Source organism: Microcaecilia unicolor, chromosome 9 (genome assembly GCF_901765095.1).
Source record: "Microcaecilia unicolor chromosome 9, aMicUni1.1, whole genome shotgun sequence".
Classification (NCBI taxonomy): Eukaryota; Metazoa; Chordata; class Amphibia; order Gymnophiona; family Siphonopidae; genus Microcaecilia; species Microcaecilia unicolor.
In genome coordinates this window covers 8,015,458-8,033,927 of record NC_044039.1, presented here as the reverse complement: position 1 = coordinate 8,033,927, position 18,470 = coordinate 8,015,458, and the positions used below count along the sequence as shown (strand labels likewise).

At 41.9% G+C, this 18,470-nt stretch overlaps 1 protein-coding gene across 1 annotated transcript in view; it reads left to right on the top strand.

Annotated features, from left to right (window-relative positions):
• The first annotated feature begins 6,523 nt into the window (after nucleotides 1-6,523).
• The window catches only part of NUP107 (nucleoporin 107), a 50,118-nt gene continuing 38,171 nt past the window's right edge, over nucleotides 6,524-18,470 (top strand). Inside the window, exons 1-11 of the mRNA XM_030215426.1 lie at nucleotides 6,524-6,665; nucleotides 6,758-6,840; nucleotides 7,896-7,985; nucleotides 8,379-8,494; nucleotides 8,885-9,029; nucleotides 9,558-9,661; nucleotides 12,440-12,567; nucleotides 14,473-14,521; nucleotides 15,324-15,395; nucleotides 17,583-17,671; nucleotides 18,006-18,084. Coding sequence (XP_030071286.1) covers nucleotides 6,658-6,665; nucleotides 6,758-6,840; nucleotides 7,896-7,985; nucleotides 8,379-8,494; nucleotides 8,885-9,029; nucleotides 9,558-9,661; nucleotides 12,440-12,567; nucleotides 14,473-14,521; nucleotides 15,324-15,395; nucleotides 17,583-17,671; nucleotides 18,006-18,084 — 963 coding nt within the window. The 5' untranslated portion in view covers nucleotides 6,524-6,657. The remainder of the gene's footprint in view (nucleotides 6,666-6,757; nucleotides 6,841-7,895; nucleotides 7,986-8,378; nucleotides 8,495-8,884; nucleotides 9,030-9,557; nucleotides 9,662-12,439; nucleotides 12,568-14,472; nucleotides 14,522-15,323; nucleotides 15,396-17,582; nucleotides 17,672-18,005; nucleotides 18,085-18,470) is intronic.

Here is an 18,470-nt window from a genome sequence, read left to right as displayed (position 1 = left end):
GGGGCAATTAGGGACAGAAAGAGGAGATATTTACAAAGAAAGACAGGCTGAGGAAAGAGAAGAATTAAGGAAAGAGTAATAGAAATTGCAAGCCATGTAAGTCTAGGAGATCTTTAGGGATTGGAAATGATAAAACAAAAAGCAATTAAGGGAAATAGGGGCACTAGATAGGTCTGGAGATATTTTGCCCTGCTTCCTCTGCGGACTGTGGTTTTTATTGTTTGTCAGTTTCTAAGTATCACACATGAAAACACACGTAGGTACATACACTTAAAGACAATAAGCTGGAAACTTATGAGCTGTTGCGTTAGTTGCTAAGGCTTTTGACTTAGTTGTTTTTGAAGCACTGAGGATGGTTTCCAAATCAACCTGTTAACGCAACCTCCGAGTGTATGTAACAAACTGGAAGTTATTGCAAGATTGGGTGGTAGAAATGTACTTCCACCTTATATGCTCCAAGGGTGACTGTGCATATTTCTGAAGCACTATCCTAAAATATGTTTAAATCATGAGAAACACTGGATCAATAATAATGAGGGGCAATTAGGCAAAGAATTTGCTTTTTTGGCTTTTGGTATATGTTGGTCCCTATTTCACAAAATTCAAGTCATCCTCATGTCAAGGTCAGAAAATTATAAAGTAATTGAGGATCTACCCGAGTTGAATGTCTACTTCCTGCACTCTTTCTGGACTGCACAGACTCAGAGTTGCTGGCATGGGGTGGCGAGCTGTCTTTAGTGGCCCTTTAAACCTGAACTGATCTTGAGGTGCACCACTGATGCCATGCCCCCTAGTGCACCCCTTCACGTGACAACTCGTGCGATTATATAGCACCTTGAAGCTTCTTGGAAATTTCAAGGAATGTGTAGTGGAGATATGGCGTGCTTTGTTTTTATTTTCTCATTAATAGCTTACATGTACAAATGAACGAAGGGAAATTAAATTCAGGCCCACATTAACGGGAATACAGAGAGATTATTCAAAGAAAAAAAAAATTAAATCAGGAACACTAATCCATATCAAATTACCTTGCATATAATCTTAGGCCACAATAAAACCCTCCCCTAGCTGACATTTTGAAATTATAAAACAAAGCACTACACAGCGTCTTTTTCAATCAGTAAGTACTCAAGCTGAGCAAGATCTAATTCAGCACTTACAGGGGAGCTTCAAATAGTGTACAAGATTTTAACTGAAATAAAAAAAGCCTTTCTACCTAGCTGTGTGGCACAAGCCACATCTGGAAAACTTTGTACCTTGCTACCACAAAAGCAAGAAATCTTTTACAATAAAGTTTTCAAGTCAGCAATTTTATCATTTTCACAGGGCAACAGTGGCTTGTATTTTATCCTGAGATGTATGTAGAAAATTTGTTCAATTAAAGTAATCCAAAAAGGTTAAATATCCCCATATCTACCTCCTTATTTTTCACCTGAATAACATTTTTAGGCAAATAACAGCACTTAAAAAAAACCATTAATCTTATCAGGAAAATTCTACACTGACAAATTCTTACTTCCTTATCTGGGTTTCCATAGCTTATAATTACCTACGGACAAGGAGGACCCAGCCACATGGAGCATCCCAATCTGGGAGTCCACTGATGTCAGACCACTCTCCAACCTGGAATGTCCAAGGGCTGTGTCCTCCAGATTAGAAACCATTTGCTAAGCAAAATTACAAAACTGAGACAGGTTGGATTTACTTTTGGTTTGTGGTGATTGGGTCTGGTGTGTGTGTGTTGGGGGGGGGGGGGGGGGGGGGTCATCATCAAATTAAGTCGTCAGCCATATCTCAGTTGTGCGGGGCAGAATCATATGGATGGAGTGTCTTTGGTGACGAGGTAAGGAGAGACGGATGTGAGTCAGTGGTTCCCAAACCTCATCCAGTCAGGTTTTCAGGATATCCACAATGAATATTCATGAAAGACATTCACATGCACTGCCTCCACTAGGTGCAAATCTATCTCATGAATATCCATTGTGGTTATCCTAAAACCTGACTGGCTGGGGTGCCTCCAGGATCCGGTTTGGGAACCACCGATGTGGGTGACTGCTTCTGTGAGGAGCTTGTTGAGCAGGGATGGGAGATGCCTTGATGAACACATGCCCTATGAATAAAAAGTAGCAGTTTGATTTCTCATATGATTATAGAAAATAATAAATTGATGTGTGCTGTGTGACCGAGACTTGAATGTGTGATGAAGGTTTAGTGCCAAGGGTCCACAACCTAGTTATTAGTACTTCAACTCAGACTCCTGTATTTTACTACTGACTCTTACTGATATTAGGTTTTACATTTCTTGTTCTGAATCTAAAGTACTGGTAAATAAAACTTTAGATACATTTACTGTATATTAATGTTGTAAGTTTTTATTTTGAAACTGGAGTTAGTACATCTTTACCGACTCCCACTCCACAACCCTGGTAACAACCGCCTGTGTCTTCCCAACATCAGCTGTTTGCTGGACCACAAGAGTGTGGACAAGGTGGTGGGTTAAGAACTTCTGGTTTATTCACCCATTGTACAGTCTTGAGAAAAAGCAAAACAGTAAGAATTGCAAAATCTTATAGGTCTAATTAGATGATTCTCCTGCTGCCAGTCCCAGGAGTGCAGGGGAGACACAGTGACAAGTATCAAAGAACTATCGAATCAGGTGGAGGTCTGGGTTGCTGCACACCTTTAACAGATCAATGAAACTCTAAACCGGTGTCCATTAGTGATTACTAACAACTACATAAGAGTGCTTACATGTCACCAAACCTTTAGTACATAATTGTACTAATAACTATCTTTATAACTGCCTTCACTGATATGATGTTTGGAACTGGGGTAAGCACTTGTCACCTTGTCATAGTGTAGTAACACCAATGGGGAAAATGCAGCATGTATAAGAGCAGTAATAGGTTTAATATGGGCAACTACCCAATGCCCCAAAAAGAATGGCACTAAACTTCATAATAACCTTGGGTTCAAGGAGCTGGAGGGATCATAGAGCTGTGGTAATCATCCACAGCACAAAACACTATTAATCAATCCCAGAAAAGTGGGTCTGTGAGCGATTTAGATGGGTTTGCCTGGACTCTGTAGATGTGTACATGGGATGGTTAGACTGGAGCAGGTGGGTAAAATAGGGTGTCTGGCATCTAGGGTGGGTGGGGATAGGGAATTGTGTACATGTATGCATTCATTTATTTATACTTATAGACCACAGTGAGAATCAAACTCAGTTCCCCAGGATCAAAGTCCACTGCATTAACCACTAGACTACTCCTCCACTCCGGAAGGCAGTAGAACTAGCGGACATGAATCGAGGTTGAAGGGGGGGGGGGGGGGGGGCAGACTCAGGACTAATGTCAGGAAGTACTTTTTCATGGAGAGGGTGCACTACCCATATGGTGCACCATACGTGGAATGCCCTCCCATGGGAGGTGGTGGAGATGAAAACGGTAATAGAATTCAAACACATGTCTCTCTCTCCTCCCTCCCCTCCTGCAGGCACGCTAGGCATACCTTTGCTGGCAGCCAATAAATGGACTGTCACCACAAGTCTTCCTCTGAGCAGCATGCTGGAACTTCTCACACATGCTCGAGAAATCCCAGCCTGCTGCTCAGAACTGGAAACAAGGAGTGGGGAGCAGCAGCAGTCTATTTACTTGGCTGCCAGGGCTCAGCATCCCCACCAGCAAAGTAAAAGAGAATTCAGCAGGGGGCCCAAGCCCACATTTTGGGAGCCAGTTGTTAAAGTAGCCATGGAGGGCCCTACTTTAACAACCGGCTCTCAAAATTCTTAAAAACTTAACCAGCTCTTGCAAGCCTGTGAGAGTCTGTTCCAGCACACCACTGTATAAAGTATCACATATTATGTAAAATGAGTTTATCTTGCTGGACAGACTGGATGGACCATACAGGTCTTTTTATCTGTGGTCATTTACTATTTATTTTTATTTATTCATTGCATTTGTTTCCCACGTTTTCCCACTTATTTGCAGGCTCAATGTGGCTTACATAGTACCAGAATGGCACTATGTTACTATATAGGAGGACTGAGTACTGGGGGAGGTTGAAATTGTTGTTCTCTGTGTATATGTGTATCTGTTAGGGGAGGATTCACTGCATGTACACAAGAATGTGCAAAGAGGCAACGTACAGGTATGTATATACATATGGGTGGGCTGATTGCATATGGGGGGAGAGAGATGGTGGAAGTGGAGTTCTTTGTATATAATGTGCATCTGTTGGGGGAGAACTGTATTTATTACATTTGTACCCCGCGCTTTCCTGCTCGTCGCAGGCTCAATGCAGCTTACATGGGTGTGCATGGCGAAGATTGTGTACTGGTATGTACGTACATATGGGTGGACTGGTTGTATATGGGGGGGGGGGGTGAGATACGGTTGAAGTGGAGTTCTTTGTATATAATGTGCATCTGTTGGGGGAGTACTGTATGCACACATGGGTGGTGCATGGAGAAGTTTGTGTACTGGTATGTACGTACATATGGGTGGGCTGATTGTATATGGGGGGAGAGAGATGGTGGAAGTGGAGTTCTTTGTATATAATGTGCATCTGTTGGGGGAGAACTGTATTTATTACATTTGTACCCTGCGCTTTCCTGCTCATCGCAGGCTCAATGCAGCTTACATGGGTGTGCATGGCGAAGTTTGTGTACTGGTATGTACGTACATATGGGTGGACTGGTTGTATATGGGGGGTGAGAGATGGTGGAAGTGGAGTTCTTTGTATATAATGTGCATCTGTTGGGGGAGAACTGTATGCACACATGGGTGTGTGCATGGAGAAGTTTGTGTACTGGTATGTATGATAACAAAATACTACATTTTCCTTACACTAGAATGATACAAAAAATCAGTTTACTATAATGGAATTATAATGTGGAGGAAAAAGAGCCTCACAGAGCTCCTGGACAATATATCTGTCTATTGGAGCTGAAACGGATCTTAAACTGATCCTCTAAAAAAACCTCCAAGAAAACATATTAATCATTGCTCACTAGCAGATTTGACAAAAATTGTTTTTACTGTAGTGGCAGATTTAATAATTCCACAGTAGTGACAAATATAATAGTTCCATTCACATGTCTTTTCTTCTAATAATAAAGATATTTTCAAAAAAAAATTTGTTACTTCACAAGTTATTGGAACTTAGTGCAAAATGAACACTTACCTTCAGCGCTAGAAGACTTCAAACACTCTTCTTAAGGCGCTCCAAGCCAACGTGGCCAGCGTTTCGTAAAAAACTGCTTCAGGGCTTAGATAGCGCTAGTCTTATGAAAACCGCTGTAGTCTCCTGCACTCGACATTGCAGGAGACTACCGCTACAGATAAGTGTTCATTTTGCACTAAGTTCCAATAACTTGTGAAGTAACAATTGAATGGAACTATTATATTTGTCACTACTGTGGAATTATTAAATCTGCCACTACAGTAAAAAAAATTTTTGTCAAATCTGCTAGTGAGCAATGATTAATATGTTTTCTTGGAGGTTTTTTTAGAGGATCAGTTTAAGATCCGTTTCAGCTCCAATAGACAGATATATTGTCCAGGAGCTCTGTGAGGCTCTTTTTCCTCCACATTATAACTCCATTATAGTAAACTGATTTTTTGTATCATTCTAGTGTAAGGAAAATGTAGTATTTTGTTATTATTCTTTATAAGTACATTTTTCCATACCTTGTAGGTTGTTTTGTACATGTGGTCGGACTAGTGGTGTCTTGAGGGGAGGAGAGATGATGGAAGTGGAATCTGAATACACACGTATATCTACACATGTTGGAGAACTAATAGCATGTGTGTGTGAGCGGCCTGCCGTAACCGTTTCCGTGCATGTGGCTGGATTGTAGGCTATGAGCGTCGGTACAAACGAAGTGCGTGTTCATATACCCGTATAAACGGCAGTAAGGGCGAAACTATCGGTAGCCGTTTCTCCCGGGAGAAGCTGAGTTCACACTTGCCGGACATTCAAGCTCTTACCCCACCCATCCCCGGTTCTCACTCTTACCTCTCGTCTAGCTGCTCTCAGGCTCTGTCGCGCTCTCTCAGCACCAGGCCCCGGCCGCCATTTTCTAACGGCGCCACAGTCGATTACGAGAAGGCCGCAAGCGCCCTCTGCCGGCCCGAGCTGAACCGACAGCGCCTCCTGCTGTTCCGGAGTCGCGGGGCTGCGCTGACAGGAATTGAGGGGGGAAATAGGTTTTAAAAAAAAAAAAAAAAACCCCGCCAAGGTTTAGCCGCCGGACTCCACTTGCAACCAGGCCTTTATATCGGCGGAGTCCCTGGTCCTACGGGGGGAGTCCCGGAGTCCTTTACACAGTAGGAAGAAGAGCGCATGCGCACGAATGGACCATCAACGAGACGGTGGCTCGATTCGCTCGGAGGTCGATTAGGGTGGCTGCGAGGATCGACGCCTCGAAGGGGAAGAAGGGAGCAAGGAAGTAGTGGCGCGCGGGAGGGAGGGAGGGATGCCGGAGTCCTTTATACAGTGGGAAGAAGAGCGCATGCGCACGAACGGAACCAGCAACTAGACGGTGGCTGAGGCTCGATTCGCTCGGAGGTTGATTAGGGTGGCTGCGAGCCTGGATCGACGCCTGGTCGAGAAGGAGGAGCAAGGGAGCTGTGGCGCGCGGGAGGAAGTGTTATGGAGCGGTGAGAGTGGGTGACCGGAGCTTGGGGGAGGGGGGAGTCGGTCTCTCACGCGTAGTATCGTTTTCCTCACTCCCTGTGCTCTCGTTTTCCAGGAACATCTTCGGGGAGTTGGTGGCGAGAGATACGGAGATGTCCAGGACGACTCGTCGCCAGAGCTCCCAGAGGGGAGTCTCGTGTATCCTTAGCTCTTCTCTCTCTCCCTCTCCCAACCCCCCTTGCCTTTCCTTGACATGGGTTTTGGTAGCCAACGTTGATTTTTAAAAAGAAATTCTGATCTTTTGTTTTTAGTATAACTTTGTGACCTTAGAATTAGACATCTCCCCACCCCCCCAGACTAGTAAAAAGGAGTCACAGCCTAGCATAGGAGCCAACTTTTCAAAATTATTGGGGGTGCTAAGCCCAATGGAAATATAACCCCTCCCTGGACACATACAAGGAATTTTCTCAATATTGGGGGTGCTCAAGCAGCCACAGAGCCTAGAATCAGGGTTTCTGAACTAAACTCAGTCCCCAAACCAGTCTGATCCACAATGAGCGTGGGTGAGATAGATTAGAATGTAATAAAGGTAGTGCATGATATAATTTGGCTTAAGAGGAAATTGGAACTAATGAGGAAGAGATGTTAATGCTGGAACTGCTGCATGAGCCAACTTGATAATCTGCCTTTATCCATTAAGGTACTATGCATTGAAGAAACAGATTATTAAACTACTAGTTTTTCTCAGTATTAAATATAGTAGGACACTGATTATCCAAACTGTGATCATCCAGATGTCCAATTATCTTTTCCATTTTTAAAAAATTATAATCTCTGTATCGTAGTTATCACATGCCTGATATTTTATAACATCACTAATACCTTGATATTTTTTTCACATTTATAATTGAAAACAAAAAATAATGCTCAACATGTAACTCTCAAAGCATACTCTTTTCAAAACGGAATGTCCAATTATCTGGACCACCCCCTGCAGAAGATGGTTCGGATAATCAGAGTTGTATTGTATTTATTTCCAGACTGGCATTAACTTTTAACGGGGAGAGCACAGTGCCCTCCTCAGAGTTCTGTCTGCCCAGCTTTAGGTTTTAAGTATAAGCCTGGCAGTATGGTTTGTCGGCTTATAAAATTCATTCAGAAGGTCAGCACTTCTGTTCTATTATTTAATGCATGTTGTATATCGCTGACATTTAAAAGTTGACACTAGAAACGTTTCTTAACTTTTCCACCAGTTCATACACCGGTTGAAAACAGCTGGAGTGGTGCAACACTAACGAGAGCTCAGCTACACTCTCGAACTCCAGTCTCATTGCTGCGTCACTGTAAGATGATATTTTCTGTAATTGAAATTAATTAATATGCTAATTTTAGCTATAATTGTAGTATTAGTCAATAAATTCTACCCTCAGGAGCTTGATAACATGAGGCTCTTGCTCTACATCAGGGCTTCCCACATCTGTGTTAGGCACCCCATTGCCAAAGGTTTTCAGGGTATCCACAGTGATAATTCATGAGGAGTTTTGTTTATATTGGTGACTGTATATCTCTTTCCAACAGCACTGTCCATAATTCTCTTCGCTGTGTCTTGTGCTCCCTTCCAGCCACTCGCAATGACCTATATTTGTTATTAAAGCGAGTGTTAATTCCAGTAACATCATCTTGAAACCCTGGTTTTAAACTGCTGTTTCTTACCAAGAAATATTATTCCTGTGCAGTGACTCCACAGAATCTCAGCGGCGGGAGGCAACCAGATGTGTCTGCAATTCTGGGAACAGTGGGGACATCTCCTCGCATGCTGCAGACTCCAGGACGCCTGGGAAACATGTCAATGGTACAGGAGAGTTCTGTTTTGTAGATAATGGTCGGGGGAAGGCTGTAGGTTGTTATAAGATATCAAACTCTGGTTCTCTGAAATATTTTCAAAAAGTTTGTTTTTATAATATGAGTCACAAACTAGGTCCTTGCACTGGAGGATCTGTAGCCTACGGGGGCAGTTCTGAAAAGTGGTACCTAGAGGTAGGCAACACTTAATCATGTCAAAAGTGCCATGAAATTGACAGGTGGCTATGAGGCATATTTTCAAAGCACTTTGGGAGGCTAAGTTCCATAGGTTTCTATGGAACTTTGGGAGGCTAAGTGCTTTGAAAATGAGCCTCTATGTGCAGTAGGTGTTATTATGCCTCTTGTGTTTTCACTGATTGCATGTGTGTGTTTTTCTTAGATTTCTGGTGCGGATGAGAGCAATTTGATGGCCTCCTTTTCACCTCAGCGAATAGGAATGCTTTATAACTTTGACTCTCCCGGGGTAACAGAGGATACCACACTCAGTGCAGTTATACTACTTGAAGAAGATCCTGGGGAAGCAGGTCAAATGGACATTTTTTTTTCCCTTTTCATATCTTTTATAGCTTGATGTTTTTTCTATAGATTTGATTTTTAGTTCATAGCCTGAGTATTTTTTGGAGTGGGGGAGGGAAGGACAGGGCATTTTAATATTAATGGACAGTATTTCACACCTATGTTTCTTTTACAACTAAACACTTCAAGAGTTGCGTGTCGTATATTGAAGGTGTTCAGTTACACAGCTGCAGTTTGCAGTTGTGTCCAGCAAAGGAACCGATCCGCCACAAATAAACGGGAAAATAAAATGTTATAGGATATGGGAAGAAATCCGCTGTTTAATTGAGGAGCCCGATTAGGCTAATGTTTCAGGACAGTTGTCCAGTGAGATGACGCAGCTGTGTTTGATGTGTCCGCTTTAAAGGCTTCATGATGAAAAGGCACCTCCAGTGTTTTTAATTCAGTCCCAGAAGGTTAATTGACCTGTTTTGTTATAGCAGCAACTTAAGTTTATTTCCAGGTTGGTTATTTAATTTTTTCTGTTGCTATTCTAGCTACTGTGAGTATGTATCCAAACTTCCTGCGTTCCTTTCTGAACCGCTCTTCAAGTGAAGTGTTTAAACTGGTGGAAGAATATGAGGATACTTGCATGGAACAGGTAATTCTTTTTGTGAGGATAAGGTGGGTTGATCGCTCATACTTTGGGGGTTTCTCAACTTTTCTTTTCTCTGCTTTTATCCTTTCCCATTCAGCTCGCATCATAACATCCTTTACATGTAGGTGGCTTACTTTCATTTTCCCTTCAAGGTTTGAACGAGCAGCTTTGCCACTGTCAGACCAGTACTGGGTTTATCCTGTGCCTGGAGGGTTTGAGTAGTATGTTGTCACTGTTGCCAGCCAGGCCTTTTACTTCAGACTGGCATTAATCCATCAGACTGGCTCACAAGTGAGTCACACTCGGGATCTGTCAGAGAATCTGTTTAGGAAATAACAGTTCACTCAGCTGATTTTAGTTTTTGTGCATGGTAGGCCCCCCGGGCATGATCTTATATTGAATCCTGAGCAAAGATATTAATTTGGAATTTGGCGTTATATTTTTCAGTCCTTATTATACTGTGTTGTGGTTTGTGTGTCTTATTTTGATTGTTGCAGTGCTGTACTTGCTAGTCTGCCTCAATCCTCTGCAAGCATTGCAAGTAGCCCAGAATACTATGGCATGTGTATTATTAGGGAGATTGCATGCTACGAGCCTGTAACACCCATGTTAGAGTTTATATTGCCTTCCTCTCATATGATGTATCCAGTTTAAAACCTTGACATTAATTCATAAGTCTCGTGCATTGCATCTTCCTTGAGTAATTATAGACCACCTCGTCAATTATGATCAGTGATGTAAGGGGTTTCTTGAGATCCTGTCATTTTGAGACATTCAGCATGTATATTATACTACTGTTTTATTAAAATTCTGTTAACTTTGTATTTCAAATTACTATGTAAGCAGCATTGAGCCTGCATTATGTGGGAAAGCGCGGGATACAAATGTAATTATAATAATAATAATATTCACATGCCAGAGTTTTTTCTGTGGAAGACCTGGGTTTTGGCCTTCTCTTCCTCAAGAATTAGGAGCAATTGGCCTTTTGAAAAAGTTTAAAGGTTTACTTGTACAAGAGGCATTTTCTGAATAGCTGAGTGGAGGCAAGTTTTATGACATGAGAATTTTGGGCCAAAAAATGGCGGTCTTGGTTTATATTTGAGTCCCCACCTGATGACTTGTTCTTTTGTCCTCCCCTCCCCATCCGATAACCAGCACTGCTGTCCTCGGAGCATCCACTGTTCCCTCCCTTCCCAGAGGTGTCCTACCACAGCTGACTCTGCCCCCAGCCCCCACCCCCCGACTGGAAACTCCCACTCAATCCGTTGTAAAGAGGACACCCCTATCTTACAGCCCTAGTGGTCCAGTGGTGAGATGCAGCAAGAGAGATCCTTCTATACTCCTGCCCCAGAGACAAGTCAATCACAACAAGGGCGACGAAAAGAAGGGGATGCACTCATCAGAGCTCAAGTGCTTTAGAAGAAAATTACAAGGATTATCCTTTGTCATAAATATTGAACACATCTGCACCGTTCTAGTTTCAACAGCATGCATTCAGATTTGAGAGACTCCTGAGGGGGGGCCGAAACACGGCTCGTGTCGAGTCTTGTATGTCCAATAAAGGTGCAAGTTTGTACATAGTCTGTTTCCTCCCCTTCTTTTCGTCGCCCTTGTTGCGATTGACTTGTCTCCTTACCAAAAACAGCTGCTGCAAGTTTCAGCGGCAGTCTTGTGAGATTGCTGCAGGAATTCGTGGCAGCCATTTTTGATATGGCAACTGCATAGGCAGGAGCGTAGGAAGATCGTTCCTGCCCCAGCTCACCACTGGACCACCAGGGCTGTAAAGCAGGGGGAGGGGTGTCCTCTTTACAATGGGGAAAGTAAATGAGTGTTGAGTTTCCAGTTTTTCTGGGGGGGGGGCTGGGGGCAGAGCTGGCCAAGGTAGGACACCTCCCGAGAGGGAGGGAATGACAGGAATGCTGAATGCTATGGGAGAGGGTGGGAAGGAAGAAACGAGAGAGAGAGAGGAGTACTTGAATATAAATCATTGGTTTATATTCATTTTTACTCCTTTTTTGTTTTAGAGGAAAAATGTTATCTTGGTTTATGTTCAGATGGGTTTATATTTGAGTATATACAGTAAGTGAACGCATTTTGAATCTATTTGTTTTTGATTGTTTATGATGTTACATAAGTACATAAGTATTGCCATACTGGGAAAGACCAAAGGTCCATCAAGCTCAGCATCCTGTTTCCAACAGTGGCCAATCCAGGTCACAAATACCCGGCAAGATCCCAGAAATCTACAAAACATTTTATACTGCTTATCCCAGAAATAGTGGGTTTCCCCAAGTCCATTTAATAATGGTCTATGGACTTTTCCTTTAGGAAGCCGTCCAAACCTTTTTTAAACGCCGCTAAGCTAACTGCCTTTACCACATTCTCTGGCAACGAATTCCAGAGTTTAATTACACATTGAGTGAAGAAACATTTTCTCCGATTCATTTGAAATTTACTACATTGTAGCTTCATCGCATGCCCCCTAGTCCTAGTATTTTTGGAAAGCGTGAACAGATGCTTCACATCTACCCGTTCATTTTATTGTTATATATCCTGTAGTATCTAAGTGGGTTACAAAATAACATAAATTTTGCAAATAAATAACTTCGGGCCCTGTTTACTAAGGTCCGTTAGCGTTTTTCGGACTATTATGGGCATCTACACGGTTAGCGCGTGCTAATGCTTAGCATGAGCTAAAAACGCTAGCGCAGCTTAGTAGACAGGATCCTAAATAAACTAACAAATATTTGTTTATAATTTTTCACACACTGTTTACCTCAGGTTAATATACTAAAGAAAATAGTCAGCCGAGTAACTCCTGGACAGCAGAAGTTTTCGAAGACCGCTAGTGTCCTGTGGCTTTTGCAGCAAGAGCTTGTGTCGTGGAGACTGCTGGCATCGCTTTACAGGTAATGTCCTCGAGGGAAAATGAAGGATTAGAGCAGTTTGTAGCACTAGGGAACTCTTGTTAATGGCTCTACACCAGGTTTATTGTACTTCAAAATGTGAAGCAGAACATAAAGCTTTGTAACAGAAAGATGCTGTGGAAATAAACAGGTGCTTTTGATTATGTGGATCGACAAATGCTTTAAAACAAAAATTAGTGGACTCTTGAGTATAAGTCCAAGGGGACATAGGGAAGGAGGGGTGGTTTGGAAGAGTGGGAATGGGTGGTGGGGGGGGGATTAAGAGGGGGGTTGGGTTGGAGGGAAGGGGAGGGGGGATAGGGTTTAGAGTTTTAGTAGTAGGTGGGGGGGGGGTGGAGGTGGGGTTAAGGTTGGGGGGGGGGGGAATGAAAAATGTAATGATGGTTTCTTTTTTCTTTTCTTCTGTACATTCTACCCGACTCGAGTCTTTCCTTTATTGATATTGTACTACCTGGTATCATTTGGATGTTGGAAGAATGTATATTACTGGTGTTAATAAAAATATGAAAAATTAAAAACAAAAATGAGATGTATAGAGTGAGAATTAAAATCTCATTTCTATTTTAAATGAGGCAGAGCCAACAAGGGGAAGGGAAGGGACGGGAAGACAAGGGAGAATCAGAGAGGGGAGGAAAGGGAGGGTTAGGGAAAGGAACGGGACTTACAACACGGGAAGGGGGGGATGGGGGGGAAGGATTAATAGGATGGGAGAGGGGAGGAGGAATAGGGGAAGGGGGGGGGGGACTTGATGAGTTCCCGAAAAAGGCTGATGATGTCAGTAGTCTGATGACTTTCAAGATTTCTGTGCAAGCTAAGGGTTAATTGTCCTACTTTTGACAATCGATCAAACTGAAGAATAGTTAGAGAAGGAGGGGGAGGGGGAGAAATATAAAAGCCTGATGACAAGGTAGAAGAAGTGTACAAAAATGAGGAATTACTCAAATGTTTTCATAAAACGGTTCAATTGGTGTTTTATTTTTTGTTCTTCAATAAAAACTATTGAAATATTAAACACAAAACAGAGGGGAAAAGATGGGTTAAAAAGTTTGATGACGGATTGTACCATTTTGTTTTAAGGAGTACATGTGTACTTTCAATCTACGTGTATTCATATAATTGGATGTATTTCTTTTGCATTGTCATCAATAAAAAATGTTGAATCATAAAGCATTTATTAATCCATACAATGAAAGCATCTATTTATTTCTACAGTTAGCTTGTTTGCATTCTGCTGTGTATTAAATTCAGTAAACCTAGTGTATGGACGTAAATAATAGCACCTTATGCCTGTTTGCTTCAGATCTATCCTTGGGGGTTTTCTAAATGGCTGATGTAGAAGTTCTTGATATGCAGTTGAGAGAACACTTTGCATGGTGTTCAGGAGACTGGCATTGATCTGTGCTGCGGTCCCTTATGTGAATGAAGTGTCTCATTGCCACTTGTCAGACAAGAGTGAAACTAGAATAGAATTTATATTTACACATGGCTACCATTTGTAAAGTTAGACTATAAGAAGTGCCGTACCAGGACAGCGCAGTGATCCATTAAGCCCCACATCCTGTTTACAACAGCGGTTAGTCTGGGTCACCTGGAAGTACCCAGCAGATCCTTATGGGAAAATCTGTTCTCCGTTGCTTTGTCCCAGAAGTCGGAGGTTGCAGACCATTCAGTCTGCTTAACTAAAATTATTGATGCATTTGTGTTGTGATTTTACTTTGGGTATACCTGCTAAAATGGTAATTTTTCTGTATAATATTCCTGTAGCCATGGGATACACTACCAGTTGCAGATATAAAGCTGATTGTTGGCTGTCAGTATTTAATAGCCCACAGGTCTCTGATTATATCCTCGATGCTCTGTCTTGCTATCATGTTGTCTGATTTCTAGGGATAGAATACAGTCTGCTTTAGAAGATGAAAGTATGTCAGATGTTGCGGTAAGTTCCACGTTTATCTTAAAATAAATGGTGATTTAAAGACCCTAAAGCTTTACAGTTTTCATTGCAGAAAACCCCAAAAGCTGTTCAACGTCTGATAGAAATGCAATCTATAATTCTAACAAGTCACATTTATCTTGTAACACTATTTCAGACTCCTAATTTACCAACTCAGTTATGTCCCTTTAAGATATTTTTTCCCCCATGCTTACATTTTGCTTCAGAAGATCCCTTTACTACTACTACTACTACTTAACATTTCTAGAGCGCTACTAGGGTTAGGCAGCGCTGTACAAATTAACAAAGAAGGACGGTCCCTGCTCAAAAGAGCTTACAATCTAAAGGACGAAATGTCAAGTTGGGGCAGTCAAGATTTCCTGAATAGAGGTGTAGTGGTTAGGTGCCGAAAGCGACATTGAAGAGGTGGGCTTTGAGCAAGGACTTGAAGATGGGCAGGGAGGGGGCCTGGCGTATGGGCTCAGGGAGTTTGTTCCAAGCATGGGGTGAGGCGAGGCAGAAAGGGCGGAGCCTGGAGTTGGCAGTGGTGGAGAAAGGTACTGAAAGGAGGGATTTGTCTTGGGAAGGTTTAGAATCATTTTCTGTGCATAATATTGGGATCGGTTTCATCTCAGCTCATTGAAAACTTGGCCCCCAGCCTATGAATAATTGAACAATATGGTGAAGGATAAAAGCAAGGAATGCTGTTTTTGTCAGAAGGAGCTTTATGTATATATCTGGATTTCTGCCTGTAAAATGTGACTTCAGTCAGTTACAGACCATGTGCATTTTCTGTGTCTTATAGATCCCAAATGCCAGTGAAAAAACTGTTATGGAAAAACTGTTCCAGAGAGATCAACTGGTTCGCCAAAGCCAGGTAAATGAATAGAACACTTTTATTTTAACCAATTAGGAAACATAAAAAATGTTCACGCTCATGTAATAAGAAAAATATTTGCTGCTGTTTGATATACCTTGAGCTTTATATATGTTTAGCCTGTTCAGTGCTCTAGCCTGCTTGAATTAGTGTAAATTTAGGAGTTGAGGATAGAAACCTAGAAACGTGACGGCAGATAAAGGCCAAATGGCCCATCCAGTCTGCCCATCCTCTGTAACCCCTAACTCTTCCTTTTCCTAAGCGATCCCACTTACTTATCCCATGCCTTTTTAAATTCTGACACAGTTCTCGACTCCTTTTCTCACTGTGATGTCTGTGAATTGAAGCATTTAAAAAAAAAAATTTTTCGAGTTTGCACAGATAAGTAGTGTGAGATTTTCTCTTTGTGCTGCTCTTATGGCTGTTTTATGTGATGCGTTAACCATGGCCTGAATCAAAGCTGGATTTTTCTGCCTTCCAGGCTAAAGGAGAGAACAGGGCAATGTTGACTTCGTGAGGAGTTAAGGTTAAGCAAGTAACGGAGGTAGAGGGGGGAATACTTAGAGCAGCCAGGAACGATCTCTTTACTGAAATATTAGTAGAAATCAAACAAAATAAAACATGGAAAAGAAAATAAGATGATACCTTTTTTTATTGGACATAACTTAATACATTTCTTGATTAGCTTTCGAAGGTTGCCCTTCTTCGTCAGATCGGAAATAAGCAAATGTGCTAGCTGACAGTGTATATAAGTGAAAACATTCAAGCATTACTATGACAGTAAAATAGATACCATTGGAGATTCTACATGGAATGTTGCTACTATTGGAGATTCTACATGGAATGTTGCTATTCCACTAGCAACATTCCATGTAGAAGGCTGCGCAGGCTTCTGTTTCTGTGAGTCTGACGTGGACGTCAGACTCACAGAAGCAGAAGCCTGCGCGGCCACATTGGTGATCCGCAAGGGCCGACTTTTACATGGAATGTTGCTAGTGGAATAGCAACATTCCATGTAGAATCTATAGAAATCAAACAAAATAAAACATGGAAAAGAAAATAAGATGATACCTTTTTTATTGGACATAACTTAATACATTTCTTGATTAGCTTTCGAAGGTTGCCCTTCTTCCTCAGATCGGAAATAAGCAAATGTGCTAGCTGACAGTGTATATAAGTGAAAACATTCAAGCATTACTATGACAGTCTGACAGGGTGGGAGGAGGGGGGTGGGTAGGAAGTATGCATGGGGACATCAAAGCATATCATTGATATTCTAACAGGATGGGTGTGGATAGGTGAAGGGAGGGTGATCAACAGAGACATACAGCTTTATGGTTTATAATGGGCTAGGAACCCCAGATCCTTGTTAAGTCCTTTTGTTGGGTGTTAAAATATTCAATCATTCTGACTTCAAAGGTCTTACGTTCTTGTATGGTTTTAAAGTTACCTTTGAGGATTCTCACTGTGAAATCACTGGTGCAGTGTCCTGGTCCTGTAAAATGTTGACCAACAGGCGTGGGAACCCTGCTGGCACCAGTATTGTTCATATGATGTCTATGTAAATTGAATCTTGTCTTAAGCATCTGGCCTGTTTTCATCTGAAATATTAGAAAAGGTGTCTTGTATTTATTTTCCTTTTCTGACACCGTCAAGGTTGTGATACAGGCAGGTGTGTTTATGAGAAACTGCATGAGATACCTTCATCCTGGAGCAAAATAAATGGACACATTTGAGAGCAGTGTTCTCCCCTGGACCTTTTGAATGGGTGCATTTTCTGGCTAATTTTACCCGGTTAACTTAACAGAAAACTTTATAATGTGCAGTATTCCCCCCCCACCCTGCTACTCCTTCAAAAATTTCTGGGGAGAATACTCTACATAATGTTGACGCTTGTTGCTGGAGGATGTGGTAACACCGGCTAGCGTATCTGGGTTTAAAAAAGGTTTGGACAAATTCCTGGAGGAAAAGTTCATAGACTGCTATGGAGACAAACATGGGAAAGCAACTTCTTACACTGGGATTGGTTGCATGGAATGTTGCTACTATTTGGGTTTCTGCCAGGTACTTGTGATCAGGATACTGGGCTAGATGGACCATTGGTCTGACCCAGTATGCGTATTCTTATGTTCTTATGAATAGAATGGTCCCTGCCTAACAGGTTAATAAGATTGCTTTTGTTTTCAGTTAGTGGTGGACTGGTTAGAGAGCATCGCCAAGGATGAAATTGGAGATTTTTCGGATAACATTGAGTTTTATGCCAAATCGGTTTACTGGTAAGAAAATGCTACACTTATACTTTCCGCATTTTGCTGTTTTATGTTGATTAGTTGTGATGGCATTCTGAGTTCTTCTTCGTTTCTTGTGTTTTTCCATACTGGGGTTGGAAGTTGACATGATTTGATATGATCATATACCTGGAGTTTGTAGAGTTGCAGGATTCTGCCATGAAAGTAATATGGTCTAGTTGTGTATTCTGTGGGTAAAACTTTTAAAAATTAAGGGGGAGAGCTAGCATCTTCTGATTATATATCGGTAGCCTTGTGGATTACATATTATTTCATTCATTTCTATGATAACCTTTCCCCCCCCCCCCCCTGTATCCTTCAGGGAAAATACATTACACACACTGAAGCAACGAAGTTTACCTTCATTTGTTGGAAGCAGTCGACCACTGGTATCTGAACTAGTAAGTGTCTTTGAAACCAGAATCCACATTCTTGTATGTGATTAATTGCGACAGGAGTGACACATTTGTAGAAATTATGTCTCAACTGATCATTTTCTTACCTTTAGTCCTACCAGATCAGTCCAGAACCTATGGGTTATGTCCATCGCCATGCTGAACTGCCGTGACTTACCTGCAGTGGGCCACCTCCCTTTTTTCCAGATATATTGGGAGCAAGTGGAGAGAGAGAGAGAGGAGAAACTGTGATCATTTCAGACTCCCTGACCAAGTCTAAATTAGGCATAGTATCATAGGTCACTGGGAAGTATTCTGGGGAAGAGGCTTCATTGAAAGCTTTTTTTTTTTTTTTTTTTGTGAACTTTATTGCCTCTCTCTAAGGATAGGAG